At 44.1% G+C, this 15,943-nt stretch overlaps 1 protein-coding gene and 1 pseudogene across 1 annotated transcript; both read left to right on the top strand.

Annotated features, from left to right (window-relative positions):
- The first annotated feature begins 4,705 nt into the window (after nucleotides 1-4,705).
- LOC132098243 (fibroin heavy chain-like) lies at nucleotides 4,706-10,215 on the top strand (annotated as a pseudogene).
- Nucleotides 10,216-11,494: 1,279 nt separating this feature from the next.
- On the top strand, nucleotides 11,495-13,561 carry LOC132098244 (fibroin heavy chain-like). The gene is made up of 5 exons (XM_059504421.1): nucleotides 11,495-11,719; nucleotides 11,952-12,095; nucleotides 12,294-12,473; nucleotides 12,690-12,881; nucleotides 13,038-13,561. Exons 1-5 carry the CDS (start codon nucleotides 11,626-11,628, stop codon nucleotides 13,559-13,561), a joined length of 1,134 nt encoding a protein of 377 aa, XP_059360404.1. The 5' UTR covers nucleotides 11,495-11,625.
- Nucleotides 13,562-15,943: the final 2,382 nt, after the last annotated feature.

A 15,943-nucleotide genomic window follows, 5' to 3' on the forward strand; every position in this document is an offset into this window, starting at 1 on the left:
CAGGGACAGGGTAGTGGTCAGGGACAAGGCCAGGGTAGTGGTCAGGGACAAGGTCAGGGACAAGGACAGGGAAGGGGACAGGGCCAGGGTAGTGGTCAGGGACAGGGCCAGGGTAGTGGTCAGGGCCAGGGACAAGGACAAGGCCAGGGGAGCGGTTATGGTCAGGGGAGCGGTCATGGTCAGGGAAGCGGTCAGGGGAGCGGCCATGGTCAGGGAAGCGGTTATGGTCAGGGGAGCGGTTATGGTCAGGGAAGCGGTCAGGGGAGAGGTTATGGTCAGGGGAGCGGTTATGGTCAGGGAAGCGGTCAGGGGAGTGGTTATGGTCAGGGAAGCGGTTATGGTCAGGGCCAGGGAAGTGGTCAAGGGAATGGTCAGGCATGTGGCCAAGGAAATGGTCGGCGTCGTTGAATTGTTGATGGGAATTCTGCCTAACGCTTACTGGAGATCTTTTCAATTCTATGCTCTGTTCGAGTGAACAGGGAAAACATGCCATATGAATAGTTTAGAAATGTGTCTGCCCCCCCCCCACCTCAAATAAAAAGAATTGCTTGATTTGAAGAGTTGGTGTTTTTGGTATTATTTGGCTGTTTTCTCGCATCGCTAACTGCAGAGGTGGAAAGAGTACAAAAAGATTCTACTCAAGTAAAAGTACCATTACATTAATGAAATTTTACTTGAGTAAAAGTACCAGTCTAAAAATCTACTCAAGTAAAAGTAAAAAGTAGCTCATTTAAAATTGAGTAAAAATTACTTGGTTACATTTTAACAGTGGAAGGGAGTCAAAAATGGGACAGGCCAAGGTTGTCAAACTCAGTTCCTGGAGGGCCACAGTCCTGCACAGTTTAGGTATAACCCTAATTAAACACACCTGATCCAGCTAATCTAATCATTTAGGTTTATTTGAAAACTACATGATATGTGTGCTGGAGCAGGGTTAGAACTAAACTCTGCAGGGCTACGGTCCTCCAGGAATTGAGTTTGACACCCCTAGGTCTATTAATCTCAAACTAGTTGTTTTTAATTCAAGGAATCAGTTATTTAGAATAATAAAACATTTGGGCTGTTACCAGGCAAATCAGTATCAACAAACTCATCTTTTAATGCAGAGGAAATGCAGAAGATTCATTGGAAGTGGCATTTAGATGTATAACACTGTTTAGTGCAGACAAGAATGCATTTAACCTGCAGTTACAAATGCTTGAATAATGTTTTGATATACAAGACATAAAATGTTGAATACTCATTTGAAATAAGAAATTAATTATTTAAAACAATCAAAAGATACTTTAAATGTGAAATTAAAATGGACAGTATGTGTCAGCAAGTCATTGTTAATAAGTGAGTCATTGCGATTGAACCGAATCATTTAAACGGTTGATTCATTCAGGAACGAAACACTGTCACGTTGCTCAGAGATGCAAAACTGTGGTTTGGTGGCTGTGTTTGGAATTATTTTCTGTTGTAGAAATAGAGCTAAAAAAGGCAATATGGTGTCTAAAACGCAAGCCTCTTAATTAACTTGTTTACTGAACTGTTATATATATGTATGTATATATTCATGATGATTTTTGGAGGAAAAGATGGCATTATTTGTGTGATTTTCATTTAATATATGAAATTATATAAATATGTGAATTTTCTGCCCTTATATCTTCAATTTTGTGATCATTCTAAATGCATTTTAGGAGACTGAATCACACAGTGAAAGAACGCACTATAAATGCGCGCGCACATCATTAAAACAAAAATAGCACACTCCTCACCACTGTCTTTTTGGCTAATTTGTGCAAAACCTTTTGCTAAAATGTCAAAGCTTCATTTTAACCACCAATGCAACGATGCAATTATTTAGCTTACCTCTACATTCTTGCGAAGGGTTGATGTCTTTTCGAGATTTTATAAGCTGCTAGTTTGGTCTTCCTAGGCAAGTACAGTTTACACTGCATAATAGAGCATACATATGGCCAGGGGTTCACTTCATTTCCTTCGAGTTCAACTTCAGAATATGACGGGGTTTCGTTTTCAGCGGTGTCTGCACCACTAACGCCTGTTTTGTCCGTCTGCATCTTTCTTGTGATTTTAGCGCCAGTTTGCCCTCCTGTCCATTATTTACTGCCGTAGTTTCCAGGGAGCGATTTATTTTTTTTATTTTTATTTTTTTTAACTCAGTAATTAATGTGTTTTAAAATGTAGCGAAGTACAATACTTCAAATAAAATATACTTAAGTAAAAGTAAAATTACAGATTTTAAAAATTACTTTAAAAAGTATTAGTACACAAAAAAGCTACTCAATTACAGTAACGCGAGTAAATGTAATTCGTTACTTTCCACCTCTGGCTAACTGCCATCTGTGCTTTAAGTTCCTCTCCTTGAGACCTGTTCCTTTAGCCAAGTATTGCATTTCAGCCTGAGCCCTATGGGCCCCAACTTAAGACATCGGGACAGTTTTCACGTCATAGCTCAGACGTGGGTGGGGAATCGGGGTTGTTTTGTTCTTCCTTGGATCTATGTTTTTAAATCTCCATCAATTATGGTGACGAAAAGGATTGCCCTCACTGGTAGAAACGACACCAGACCTATACCGCAACTGTCAAGAGAGGCTCGACTGTGATTGGTGTCCAGCAACAGCAGCGAGTGCTGGAAGAGTTCCACATAAAAGCGCACGCAAAGCTTGCCGCAAAACCCCAGCAAGTTAGAACCATAATGTGTCGGGGCCAGGGGAAAAATTATATTTGCTGAGTTTCGGTTAGGTTTTGTGAAGGGCTTTTGCTCAAAACTTGCAACGTATGCCGGTATTGTAAGTGCTCTAAAATAGAGTCTCTACATTAATGTAATTGCTCTTATGAGCAAAAATGATGGTTGTTTCCACTGTAAGGAAAAAAATGCAAGTGATTTTGCTTGGCGACTCCTAGTCCGGCAAAGTGGCTTTAAGCTTTCACTCTCTGTACAAACTATTAAATATGCGCCTAATATAGCACACATCTATATAGGTTAAATGTTTAAACTAACATTGTGATTAAGTATTTTATGTATAGATTTTATTTTGGTTAAGTAGTGAGTGATTTGAGAAGGCTAAGTTGATCAAACATTGGTTAACTCACTGGCCGCTTGGTCGTTAGGCTACTTGAATATACAAAAGCTTGAATTTAACAAAAAATGTTCCAAACATAATTCTTAAAGTTCTGGAGAAAACATTGGCTCTGAGGCATCATTTTTGGAAGACTTAAGGCTTTCTCATAACCTTCTTTGTGCTTCAGCTTCATTGGAGAACATGTATCCTTCTGGAGCTCCCCTGCACGAGACAGATTCTTCTGATGATCCTCTACAGAAAAATTGTACTCAGAAGCACTCAATTGAGTTCCTCTACATTATACTTATTTGTCTGGAGCATGTTTTCAAAAGAAACATCCTTCTGAAGGAACTTCTCTGTATGTTGGGTTCAGTGTCGTACCGCACACCTTAAAGGCCCCCGCAAAGAACAAGATGCCCCCCCCCCCCCCCCAGCAGTAATGTCATAGTTATTGTGCACCTGCTGCAGGTCTCTTCCATTTACAAAGCTAACTGACTTATCAGTCGTGAATGTGGTGAATTTCATGTAGGTTAATGTCAAACATGTTTCATTTCAAACAATGTCCTAAGGCTCGCTAACTGTCAAAAAAACATAATTAAATGAATAACTATATGTGCTAAATTTTGAGAAAAATGAAATTTCAATATATTTACATCGGCATTTACATCCGCAAGACGTATTATTTAGAGTGTTTGCTCATCTGCAATATTGGATGTTTCCTTTTAGATGTCAAATATATATACATTTCTTTTTTGTAGAATAAAAATAGATGTCTATTAGAAGTCTTTAAGATGTTTATGATTTAGAACGTATGTAAAACTGACATCTGAAAGACATCTGTCAGATGTTTGTAGACAGCAGATGCTTTCCAGATCAAGAGATCTTTAACAGACATCTTGCAGACGTACATGTGCTATAATGTTTGTAAACATTTAGATTTGACAGTATTTTAGCCTCTCAAAACAATTTTTTTTTTCTATGCAGCAAACATTTTAAATATCTTGAAAAATGCTTTAATGTCTTTAAAGCTTTGGCCATTTTTTTCTTTCTTTTTTCTCTCTCGTTTAAATCTGGCCAAAATCTAGAAAAAAATGATGCTGGCTATGACTAAGTGCAATTTAGGCTAAGACTCTCTTTGTTTTTTTTTTTTTGACACTATGAAAAAATGACGCCAAACATCTTTTCTACTAAAACGGGTTTCGGAACAGTAATACAAAGAAACGCACGAACAGAGATGGTAAAATACAGATTCTGCTCTGAGTGAACCGATATTTCTTTCTCTCTTTCATTTTTAAGCCCTGCCTACAGCATATGGAGCCACGCACATGCAGAAAAAAAAGGCTAATTATTATGGCATGTCGTGAACGCAGCATTTAGCTCATCCAACCCCAATCAAACAAACCTGAACAAGCTAATCAAGGCATTCAGATTACTTGAAAGCTAGAGGCAGGTGAATTTGATCAGGGTTGTTATTGACCTGCTCTCCATGGATCTTTAAAACCCCATTTTACTGAGGTAGATATTACAGCACCACTTATTCGTTTGATTGTTGTGCGCTTCGCTGTCCGCTTCTCCTGACGCACCAATTCAGCGCGTTTTCCAGCAGGGATCGTTGTGAGATCGCAGGACGAAGGATGACAGCTCGAGTGTATTTCTCGTTGATTGCGGTTTTATTGTGTCTGTTCGGATACTTGAACCTAACTCACGCTATTCAAAGACGAACCACAGGTGAGAAGACCTGTTGACTTTAAAATTATTAACACCATTTAGGAATGAGTAGTAGGTTTTAAAGGATGGCTTTACAAAAAATAATAATAAAAGAAAGCAGTATAATACTTAGAACATAATTCATTCTGTAGGTAAAACCTGCAATTCATGCTTCGAGTGTTCCATGTTGTATTCTGAAGTGGCATACTGTCTATATGCATAAACTAAAACTGACTATCTGTGTCCACACCGTGAAGCCGGGTCAATGTCCAATATCGGAGATGATTCCACTGTGTGCTTAAAGCTGTTTCCATGATGGCCAGTGTCCGACCCGACAGAAGTGTTGCCCAACCACTGGTGGCTTTGCATGCAGTGAACCATGTGGCCAGGGAAGAGGTCAGGGAAGTTGCCAGGGAAGTGGACAGGGTCAGGGACAGGGAAGTGGCCAAGGACAGGGCCAGGGAAGCGGTCAGGGACAGGGAAGTGGCCAAGGACAGGGCCAGGGAAGCGGTCAAGGACAAGGCCAGGGACAGGGCCACGGACAATGCCAGGGCAGTGGTCAGGGACAGGGAAGCGGCCAGGGACAAGGCCAGGGTAGTGGACAAGGCCAGGGAAGCGGTCAGGGACAAGGCCAGGGTAGTGGACAGGGTCAAGGACAGGGCCAGGGTAGGGGCCAAGGTCAGGGACAGGGAAGCGGTCAGGGACAGGGACAGGGAAGCGGTCAGGGACAAGGACAGGGTCAGGGACAGGGAAGCGGTCGGGGACAGGACCAAGGTCAGGGACAGGGAAGCGGCCAGGGCCAGGGACAAGGCCAGGGTAGTGGTCAGGGACAGGGAAGTGGTTGGGGACAGGGTCAGGGAAGTGGTCGGGGACAAGGACAGGGTCAGGGAAGTGGTCGGGGACAAGGACAGGGTCAGGGAAGTGGTCGGGGACAAGGACAGGGTCAGGGAAGTGGTCGGGGACAAGGAGAGGGTCAGGGAAGTGGTCGGGGACAAGGACAGGGTCAGGGAAGTGGTCGGGGACAAGGACAGGGAAGTGGCCAGGGTAGTGGTCAGGGTCAGGGACAAGGCCAGGGTAGTGGACAGGGTCAAGGCCAGGGACAGGGCCAAGGTCAGGGACAGGGAAGCGGTCGGGGTCAGGGACAGGGAAGCGGCCAGGGTCAGGGACAAGGCCAGGGAAGTGGCCAGGGACAGGGCCAGGGACAAGGCCAGGGTAGTGGTCAGGGACAGGGAAGTGGTCAGGGGCAAGGAAAGGGTCAGGGTAGTGGCCAGGGACAAGGCCAGGGACAGGGTAGTGGACAGGGTAGTGGTCAGGGACAAGGCCAGGGTAATGGTCAGGGACAAGGCCAGGGACAGGGCCAGGGTAGTGGTCAGGGACAAGGCCAGGGTAGTGGTCAGGGACAGGGAAGTGGCCAGGGACAGGGCCAGGGTAGTGGTCAGGGTCAGGGACAAGGCCAGGGTAGTGGTCAGGGCCAGGGTAGTGGTCAGGGTCAGGGACAAGGCCAGGGTAGTGGACAGGGTCAAGGTCAGGGACAGGGAAGCGGTCGGGGACAGGGTCAGGGACAGGGAAGCGGTCAGGGTCAGGGACAGGGAAGCGGTCAGGGACAAGGCCAGGGAAGTTGCCAGGGACAGGGCCAGGGACAAGGCCAGGGTAGTGGTCAGGGACAGGGAAGTGGTCAGGGTAGTGGACAGGGTCAGGGTAGTGGACAGGGTCAGGGTAGTGGCCAGGGACAAGGCCAGGGACAGGGTAGTGGCCAGGGACAGGGTAGTGGTCAGGGACAAGGCCAGGGTAGTGGTCAGGGACAAGGACAGGGAAGTGGCCAGGGACAGGGCCAGGGTAGTGGTCAGGGTCAGGGACAAGGCCAGGGTAGTGGACAGGGTCAAGGACAGGGCCAGGGTAGTGGCCAGGGACAGGGTCAGGGACGGGGTCAGGGACAGGGAAGCGGTCGGGGACAGGGTCAGGGACAGGGAAGCGGCCAGGGTCAGGGACAGGGAAGCGGCCAGGGTCAGGGACAAGGCCAGGGAAGTGGCCAGGGACAGGGCCAGGGACAAGGCCAGGGTAGTGGTCAGGGCCAGGGTAGTGGTCAGGGACAGGGAAGTGGTCAGGGACAGGGTCAGGGTAGTGGCCAGGGACAGGGACAGGGTAGTGGTCAGGGACAGGGAAGTGGTCAGGGACAAGGTCAGGGACAAGGCCAGGGACAGGGTAGTGGCAAGGGACAGGGTAGTGGCCAGGGACAAGGCCAGGGTAGTGGTCAGGGACAGGGACAGGGAAGTGGCCAGGGACAGGGCCAGGGTAGTGGCCAGGGTCAGGGACAAGGCCAGGGTAGTGGACAGGGTCAAGGACAGGGCCAGGGTAGTGGCCAGGGTCAGGGACAGGGCCAAGGTCAGGGACGGGGAAGCGGCCATGGTCAGGGAAATGGTTATGGTCAGGGAAGCGGTCAGGGGAGCGGTTATGGTCAGGGCCAGGGAAGTGGTCAAGGGAATGGTCAGGCATGTGGCCAAGGAAATGGTCGGCGCCGTGGTCGTTGAATTGTTAATGGGAATTCTGCCTAACACTTACTGGAGATCTTTTCAATTCTATGCTCTGTTCGAGTGAACAGGGAAAACATGCCATATGAATAGTTTAGAAATGTGTCTGCCCCCCCCACCTCAAATAAAAAGAATTGCTTGATTTGAAGAGTTGGTGTTTTTGGTATTATTTGGCTGTTTTCTCGCATCGCTAACTGCAGAGGTGGAAAGAGTACAAAAAGATTCTACTCAAGTAAAAGTACCATTACATTAATGAAATTTTACTTGAGTACAAGTAAAAGTACCAGTCTAAAAATCTACTCAAGTAAAAGTAAAAAGTAGCTCATTTAAAATTGAGTAAAAATTACTTGGTTACATTTTAACAGTGGAAGGGAGTCAAAAATGGGACAGGCCAAGGTTGTCAAACTCAGTTCCTGGAGGGCCACAGTCCTGCACAGTTTAGGTATAACCCTAATTAAACACACCTGATCCAGCTAATCTAATCATTTAGGTTTATTTGAAAACTACATGATATGTGTGCTGGAGCAGGGTTAGAACTAAACTCTGCAGGGCTACGGCCCTCCAGGAACTGAGTTTGACACCCCTAGGTCTATTAATCTCAAACTAGTTGTTTTTAATTCAAGGAATCAGTTATTTAGAATAAAACATTTGGGCTGTTACCAGGCAAATCAGTATCAACAAACTCATCTTTTAATGCAGAGGAAATGCAGAAGATTCATTGGAAGTGGCATTTAGATGTATTACACTGTTTAGTGCAGACAAGAATGCATTTAACCTGCAGTTACAAATGCTTGAATAATGTTTTGATATACAAGACATAAAATGTTGAATACTCATTTGAAATAAGAAATTATTTAAAACAATCAAAAGATACTTTAAATGTGAAATTAAAATGGACAGTATGTGTCAGCAAGTCATTGTTAATAAGTGAGTCATTGCATTCCCTGCATTGAACCGAATCATTTAAACGGTTGATTCATTCAGGAACGAAACACTGTCACGTTGCTCAGAGACGCAAAACTGTGCTTTGGTGGCTGTGTTTGGAATTATTTTCTGTTGTAGAAATAGAGCTAAAAAAGGCAATATGGTGTCTAAAACGCAAGTCTCTTAATTAACTTGTTTACTGAACTGTTATATATATGTATATATTCATGATGATTTTTGGAGGAAAAGATGGCATTATTTGTGTGATTTTCATTTAATATATGAAATTATATAAATATGTGAATTTTCTGCCCCTATATCTTCAATTTTGTGATCATTCTAAATGCATTTTAGGAGACTGAATCACACAGTGAAAGAACGCACTATAAATGCGCGTGCACATCATTAAAACAAAAATAGCACACTCCTCACCACTGCCTTTTTGGCTAATTTGTGCAAAATCTTTTGCTAAAATGTCAAAGCTTCATTTTAACCACCAATGCAACGATGCAATTATTACGCTTACCTCTACATTCTTGCGAAGGGTTGATGTCTTTTCGAGATTTTATAAGCTGCTAGTTTGGTCTTCCTAAGCAAGTACAGTTTACACTGCATAATAGAGCATACATATGGCCAGGGGTTCACTTCATTTCCTTCGAGTTCAACTTCAGAATATGACGGGGTTTCGTTTTCAGCGGTGTCTGCACCACTAACGCCTGTTTTGTCCGTCTGCATCTTTCTTGTGATTTTAGCGCCAGTTTGCCCTCCTGTCCATTATTTACTGCCGTAGTTTCCAGGGAGCCATTTATTTTTTTTATTTTTATTTTTTTTTACTCAGTAATTAATGTGTTTTAAAATGTAGCGAAGTACAATACTTCAAACAAAATATACTTAAGTAAAAGTAAAATTACAGATTTTAAAAATTACTTTAAAAAGAATTAGTACACAAAAAAGCTACTCAATTACAGTAACGCGAGTAAATGTAATTCGTTACTTTCCACCTCTGGCTAACTGCCATCTGTGCTTTACGTTCCTCTCCTTGAGACCTGTTCCTTTAGCCAAGTATTGCATTTCAGCTTGAGCCCTATGGGCCCCAACTTAAGACATCGGGACAGTTTTCACGTCATAGCTCAGACGTGGGTGGGGAATCGGGGTTGTTTTGTTCTTCCTTGGATCTATGTTTTTAAATCTCCATCAATTATGGTGACGAAAAGGATTGCCCTCACTGGTAGAAACGACACCAGACCTATACCGCAACTGTCAAGAGAGACTCGACTGTGATTGGTGTCCAGCAACAGCAGCGAGTGCTGGAAGAGTTCCACATAAAAGCGCACGCAAAGCTTGCCGCAAAACCCCAGCAAGTTAGAACCATAATGTGTCGGGGCCAGGGGAAAAATTATATTTGCTGAGTTTCGGTTAGGTTTTGTGAAGGGCTTTTGCTCAAAACTTGCAACGTATGCCGGTATTGTAAGTGCTCTAAAATAGAGTCTCTACATTAATGTAATTGCTCTTATGAGCAAAAATGATGGTTGTTTCCACTGTAAGGAAAAAAATGCAAGTGATTTTGCTTGGCGACTCCTAGTCCGGCAAAGTGGCTTTAAGCTTTCACTCTCTGCACAAACTATTAAATATGCGCCTAATATAGCACACATCTATATAGGTTAAATGTTTAAACTAACATTGTGATTAAGTATTTTATGTATAGATTTTATTTTGGTTAAGTAGTGAGTGATTTGAGAAGGCTAAGTTGATCAAACATTGGTTAACTCACTGGCCGCTTGGTCGTTAGGCTACTTGAATATACAAAAGCTTGAATTTAACAAAAAATGTTCCAAACATAATTCTTAAAGTTCTGGAGAAAACATTGGCTCTGAGGCATCATTTTTGGAAGACTTAAGGCTTTCTCATAACCTTCTTTGTGCTTCAGCTTCATTGGAGAACATGTATCCTTCTGGAGCTCCCCTGCACGAGACAGACTCTTCTGATGATCCTCTACAGAAAAATTGTACTCAGAAGCACTCAATTGAGTTCCTCTACATTATACTTATTTGTCTGGAGCATGTTTTCAAAAGAAACATCCTTCTGAAGGAACTTCTCTGTATGTTGGGTTCAGTGTCGTACCGCACACCTTAAAGGCCCCCGCAAAGAACAAGATGGGCCCCCCCCCACCAGCAGTAATGTCATAGTTATTGTGCACCTGCTGCAGGTCTCTTCCATTTACAAAGCTAACTGACTTATCAGTCGTGAATGTGGTGAATAATCTTTGCATTGATTCATTTCATGTAGGTTAATGTCAAACATGTTTCATTTCAAACAATGTCCTAAGGCTCGCTAACTGTCAAAAAAACATAATTAAATGAATAACTATATGTGCTAAATTTTGAGAAAAATGATATTTCAATATATTTACATCGGCATTTACATCCGCAAGACGTATTATTTAGAGTGTTTGCTCATCTGCAATATTGGATGTTTCCTTTTAGATGTCAAATATATATACATTTCTTTTTTGTAGAATAAAAATAGATGTCTATTAGAAGTCTTTAAGATGTTTATGATTTAGAACGTATGTAAAACTGACATCTGAAAGACATCTGTCAGATGTTTGTAGACAGCAGATGCTTTCCAGATCAAGAGATCTTTAACAGACATCTTGCAGACGTACATGTGCTATAATGTTTGTAAACATTTAGATTTGACAGTATTTTAGCCTCTCAAAACAAATTTTTTTTTTTCTATGCAGCAAACATTTTAAATATCTTGAAAAATGCTTTAATGTCTTTAAAGCTTTGGCCATTTTTTTCTTTCTTTTTTCTCTCTCGTTTAAATCTGGCCAAAATCTAGAAAAAAATGATGCTGGCTATGACTAAGTGCAATTTAGGCTAAGACTCTCTTTGTTTTTTTGTTTTTTGACACTATGAAAAAATGACGCCAAACATCGTTTCTACTAAAACGGGTTTCGGAACAGTAATACAAAGAAACGCACGAACAGAGATGGTAAAATACAGATTCTGCTCTGAGTGAACCGATATTTCTTTCTCTCTTTCATTTTTAAGCCCTGCCTACAGCATATGGAGCCACGCACATGCAGAAAAAAAAGGCTAATTATTATGGCATGGCGTGAACGCAGCATTTAGCTCATCCAACCCCAATCAAACAAACCTGAACAAGCTAATCAAGGCATTCAGATTACTTGAAAGCTAGAGGCAGGTGAATTTGATCAGGGTTGTTATTGACCTGCTCTCCATGGATCTTTAAAACCCCATTTTACTGAGGTAGATATTACAGCACCACTTATTCGTTTGATTGTTGTGCGCTTCGCTGTCCGCTTCTCCTGACGCACCAATTCAGCGCGTTTTCCAGCAGAGATCGTTGTGAGATCGCAGGACGGGAGGATGACAGCTCGAGTGTATTTCTCGTTGATTGCTGTTTTATTGTGTCTGTTCGGATACTTGAACCTAACTCACGCTATTCAAAGACGAACCACAGGTGAGAAGACCTGTTGACTTTAAAATTATTAACACCATTTAGGAATGAGTAGTAGGTTTTAAAGGATGGCTTTACAAAAAATAAAATAAAAGAAAAAGCAGTATAATACTTAGAACATAATTCACTCTGTAGGTAAAACCTGCAATTCATGCTTCGAGTGTTTCATGTTGTATTCTGAAGTGGCATACTGTCTATATGCATAAACTAAAACTGACTATCTGTTTCCACACAGTGAAGCCGGGTCAATGTCCAATATCGGAGATGATTCCACTGTGTGCTAAAAGCTGTTTCCATGATGGCCAGTGTCCGACCCGACAGAAGTGTTGCCCAACCACTGGTGGCTTTGCATGCAGTGAACCATGTGGCCAGGGAAGAGGTCAGGGAAGTTGCCAGGGAAGTGGACAGGGTCAGGGACAGGGAAGTGGCCAAGGACAGGGCCAGGGAAGCGGTCAGGGACAGGGAAGTGGCCAAGGACAGGGCCAGGCAAGCGGTCAGGGACAAGGACAAGGCCAGGGACAGGGCCACGGACAATGCCAGGGCAGTGGTCAGGGACAGGGAAGCGGCCAGGGACAAGGCCAGGGTAGTGGACAGGGCCAGGGACAAGGCCAGGGAAGCGGTCAGGGACAAGGCCAGGGTAGTGGTCAGGGTCAGGGACAAGGCCAGGGTAGTGGTCAGGGTCAGGGACAAGGCCAGGGTAGTGGACAGGGTCAAGGACAGGGCCAGGGTAGGGGCCAAGGTCAGGGACAGGGAAGCGGTCAGGGACAGGGAAGCGGTAAGGGACAAGGACCGGGTCAGGGACAGGGAAGTGGTCGGGGACAAGGACAGGGTCAGGGAAGTGGTCGGGGACAAGGACAGGGTCAGGGAAGTGGTCGGGGACAAGGACAGGGTCAGGGAAGTGGTCGGGGACAAGGACAGGGTCAGGGAAGTGGTCGGGGACAAGGACAGGGTCAGGGAAGTGGTCGGGGACAAGGACAGGGTAGTGGTCAGGGCCAGGGAAGTGGCCAGGGACAGGGCCAGGGTTGTGGTCAGGGTAAGGGACAAGGCCAGGGTAGTGGACAGGGTCAAGGCCAGGGACAGGGCCAAGGTCAGGGACAGGGAAGCGGCCAGGGTCAGGGACAAGGCCAGGGAAGTGGCCAGGGACAGGGCCAGGGACAAGGCCAGGGTAGTGGTCAGGGACAGGGAAGTGGTCAGGGACAAGGACAGGGTCAGGGTAGTGGCCAGGGACAAGGCCAGGGACAGGGTAGTGGCCAGGGTAATGGTCAGGGACAAGGACAGGGAAGTGGCCAGGGACAGGGCCAGGGTAGTGGTCAGGGACAAGGCCAGGGTAGTGGTCAGGGACAAGGCCAGGGTAGTGGTCAGGGTCAGGGACAGGGAAGTGGGCAGGGACAGGGCCAGGGTAGTGGGCAGGGACAGGGCCAGGGTAGTGGTCAGGGTCAGGGACAAGGCCAGGGTAGTGGTCGGGGACAGGGTCAGGGACAGGGATGTGGTCGGGGACAGGGTCAGGGACAAGGCCAGGGAAGTGGCCAGGGACAGGGCCAGGGACAAGGCCAGGGTAGTGGTCAGGGACAGGGAAGTGGCCAGGGTCAGGGACAGGGCCAGGGTAGTGGTCAGGGTCAGGGCCAGGGTAGTGGACAGGGTCAGGGACAGGGCCAGGGTAGAGGCCAGGGACAGGGTCAGGGACAGGGCCAAGGTCAGGGACGGGGAAGCGGCCATGGTCAGGGAAACGGTTATGGTCAGGGGAGCGGTTATGGTCAGGGAAGCGGTTATGGTCAGGGCCAGGGAAGTGGTCAAGGGAATGGTCAGGCATGTGGCCAAGGAAATGGTCGGCGCCGTGGTCGTTGAATTGTTAATGGGAATTCTGCCTAACACTTACTGGAGATCTTTTCAATTCTATGCTCTGTTCGAGTGAACAGGGAAAACATGCCATATGAATAGTTTAGAAATGTGTCTGCCCCCCCCCACCTCAAATAAAAAGAATTGCTTGATTTGAAGAGTTGGTGTTTTTGGTATTATTTGGCTGTTTTCTCGCATCGCTAACTGCAGAGGTGGAAAGAGTACAAAAAGATTCTACTCAAGTAAAAGTACCATTACATTAATGAAATTTTACTTGAGTACAAGTAAAAGTACCAGTCTAAAAATCTACTCAAGTAAAAGTAAAAAGTAGCTCATTTAAAATTGAGTAAAAATTACTTGGTTACATTTTAACAGTGGAAGGGAGTCAAAAATGGGACAGGCCAAGGTTGTCAAACTCAGTTCCTGGAGGGCCACAGTCCTGCACAGTTTAGGTATAACCCTAATTAAACACACCTGATCCAGCTAATCTAATCATTTAGGTTTATTTGAAAACTACATGATATGTGTGCTGGAGCAGGGTTAGAACTAAACTCTGCAGGGCTACGGCCCTCCAGGAACTGAGTTTGACACCCCTAGGTCTATTAATCTCAAACTAGTTGTTTTTAATTCAAGGAATCAGTTATTTAGAATAAAACATTTGGGCTGTTACCAGGCAAATCAGTATCAACAAACTCATCTTTTAATGCAGAGGAAATGCAGAAGATTCATTGGAAGTGGCATTTAGATGTATTACACTGTTTAGTGCAGACAAGAATGCATTTAACCTGCAGTTACAAATGCTTGAATAATGTTTTGATATACAAGACATAAAATGTTGAATACTCATTTGAAATAAGAAATTAATTATTTAAAACAATCAAAAGATACTTTAAATGTGAAATTAAAATGGACAGTATGTGTCAGCAAGTCATTGTTAATAAGTGAGTCATTGCGATTGAACCGAATCATTTAAACGGTTGATTCATTCAGGAACGAAACACTGGGTGCTTCTCAATTCATATTTGTGCATCCTCGTTTCCTTTCCTCGCTTCCTTTCCTCGTGTCTTAGCTCCACCCTTTCAGGATGCGAGGGAAGGACGCAATGAAAAGACGTGAGGATGGAGGACTTGAATCAAGTGAAATGATTTATCCTCGCTCCCTTCAGCGTTACTTCAAAGTGTCATCAGCTGTAATTAAAGGGATCTGCCCTTATGTTGTTAAAGTTTGTTAATTAAGACATTCATAATAAATATTAATAAAGCAAGATGCCCTGTTTGAAATATATGACATGCATGGTTTATTTGAAGTGAAAAGGTAAAATATAAATAAAAATTGTAACAACAGATGTGAAGGGGGAGGAGAATTTATACGTGCGTCACGTTAAGTCGATAAAATACTTCCGCATAGGATACACCTGTGTATCCTCGCTCATCTCTCCTCATGAAGCCTCCTCCCTCCTCGATCCTCGTCTCCTCGTGGTGCAATTAGAGAATTGAGATGTCCTTCAAGATGGCTGTGTTCGATCGGTTTCCGGGTCATAGGATGGAGGACGGAGGAGCGAGGAGACGAGTAGGGATATTGAGAAGCACCCACTGTCACGTTGCTCAGAGACGCAAAACTGTGCTTTGGTGGCTGTGTTTGGAATTACTTTCTGTTGTAGAAATAGAGCTAAAAAAGGCAATATGGTGTCTAAAACGCAAGTCTCTTAATTAACTTGTTTACTGAACTGTTATATATATGTATGTATATATTCATGATGATTTTTGGAGGAAAAGATGGCATTATTTGTGTGATTTTCATTTAATATATGAAATTATATAAATATGTGAATTTTCTGCCCCTATATCTTCAATTTTGTGATTCTAAATGCATTTTAGGAGACTGAATCACACAGTGAAAGAACGCACTATAAATGCGCGCGCACATCATTAAAACAAAAATAGCACACTCCTCACCACTGCCTTTTTGGCTAATTTGTGCAAAACCTTTTGCTAAAATGTCAAAGCTTCATTTTAACCACCAATGCAACGATGCAATTATTACGCTTACCTCTACATTCTTGCGAAGGGTTGATGTCTTTTCGAGATTTTATAAGCTGCTAGTTTGGTCTTCCTGATTTGAGAAGGCTAAGTTGATCAAACATTGGTTAACTCACTGGCCGCTTGGTCGTTAGGCTACTTGAATATACAAAAGCTTGAATTTAACAAAAAATGTTCCAAACATAATTCTTAAAGTTCTGGAGAAAACATTGGCTCTGAGGCATCATTTTTGGAAGACTTAAGGCTTTCTCATAACCTTCTTTGTGCTTCAGCTTCATTGGAGAACATGTATCCTTCTGGAGCTCCCCTGCACGAGACAGACTCTTCTGATGATCCTCTACAGAAAAATTGT

Source organism: Carassius carassius, chromosome 21 (assembly GCF_963082965.1).
Source record: "Carassius carassius chromosome 21, fCarCar2.1, whole genome shotgun sequence".
NCBI lineage: Eukaryota > Metazoa > Chordata > Actinopteri > Cypriniformes > Cyprinidae > Carassius > Carassius carassius.

Coding starts and splice junctions, on each gene's coding strand:
- LOC132098244 (XM_059504421.1), top strand. CDS start 11,626: ATGACAGCTCGAGTGTATTTCTCGTTGATTGCTGTTTTATTGTGTCTG. Junction 11,720..11,951: donor TATTCAAAGACGAACCACAG/GTGAGAAGACCT, acceptor GTTTCCACACAG/TGAAGCCGGGTCAATGTCCA. Junction 12,096..12,293: donor ACCATGTGGCCAGGGAAGAG/GTCAGGGAAGTT, acceptor GCCAGGGACAAG/GCCAGGGTAGTGGACAGGGC.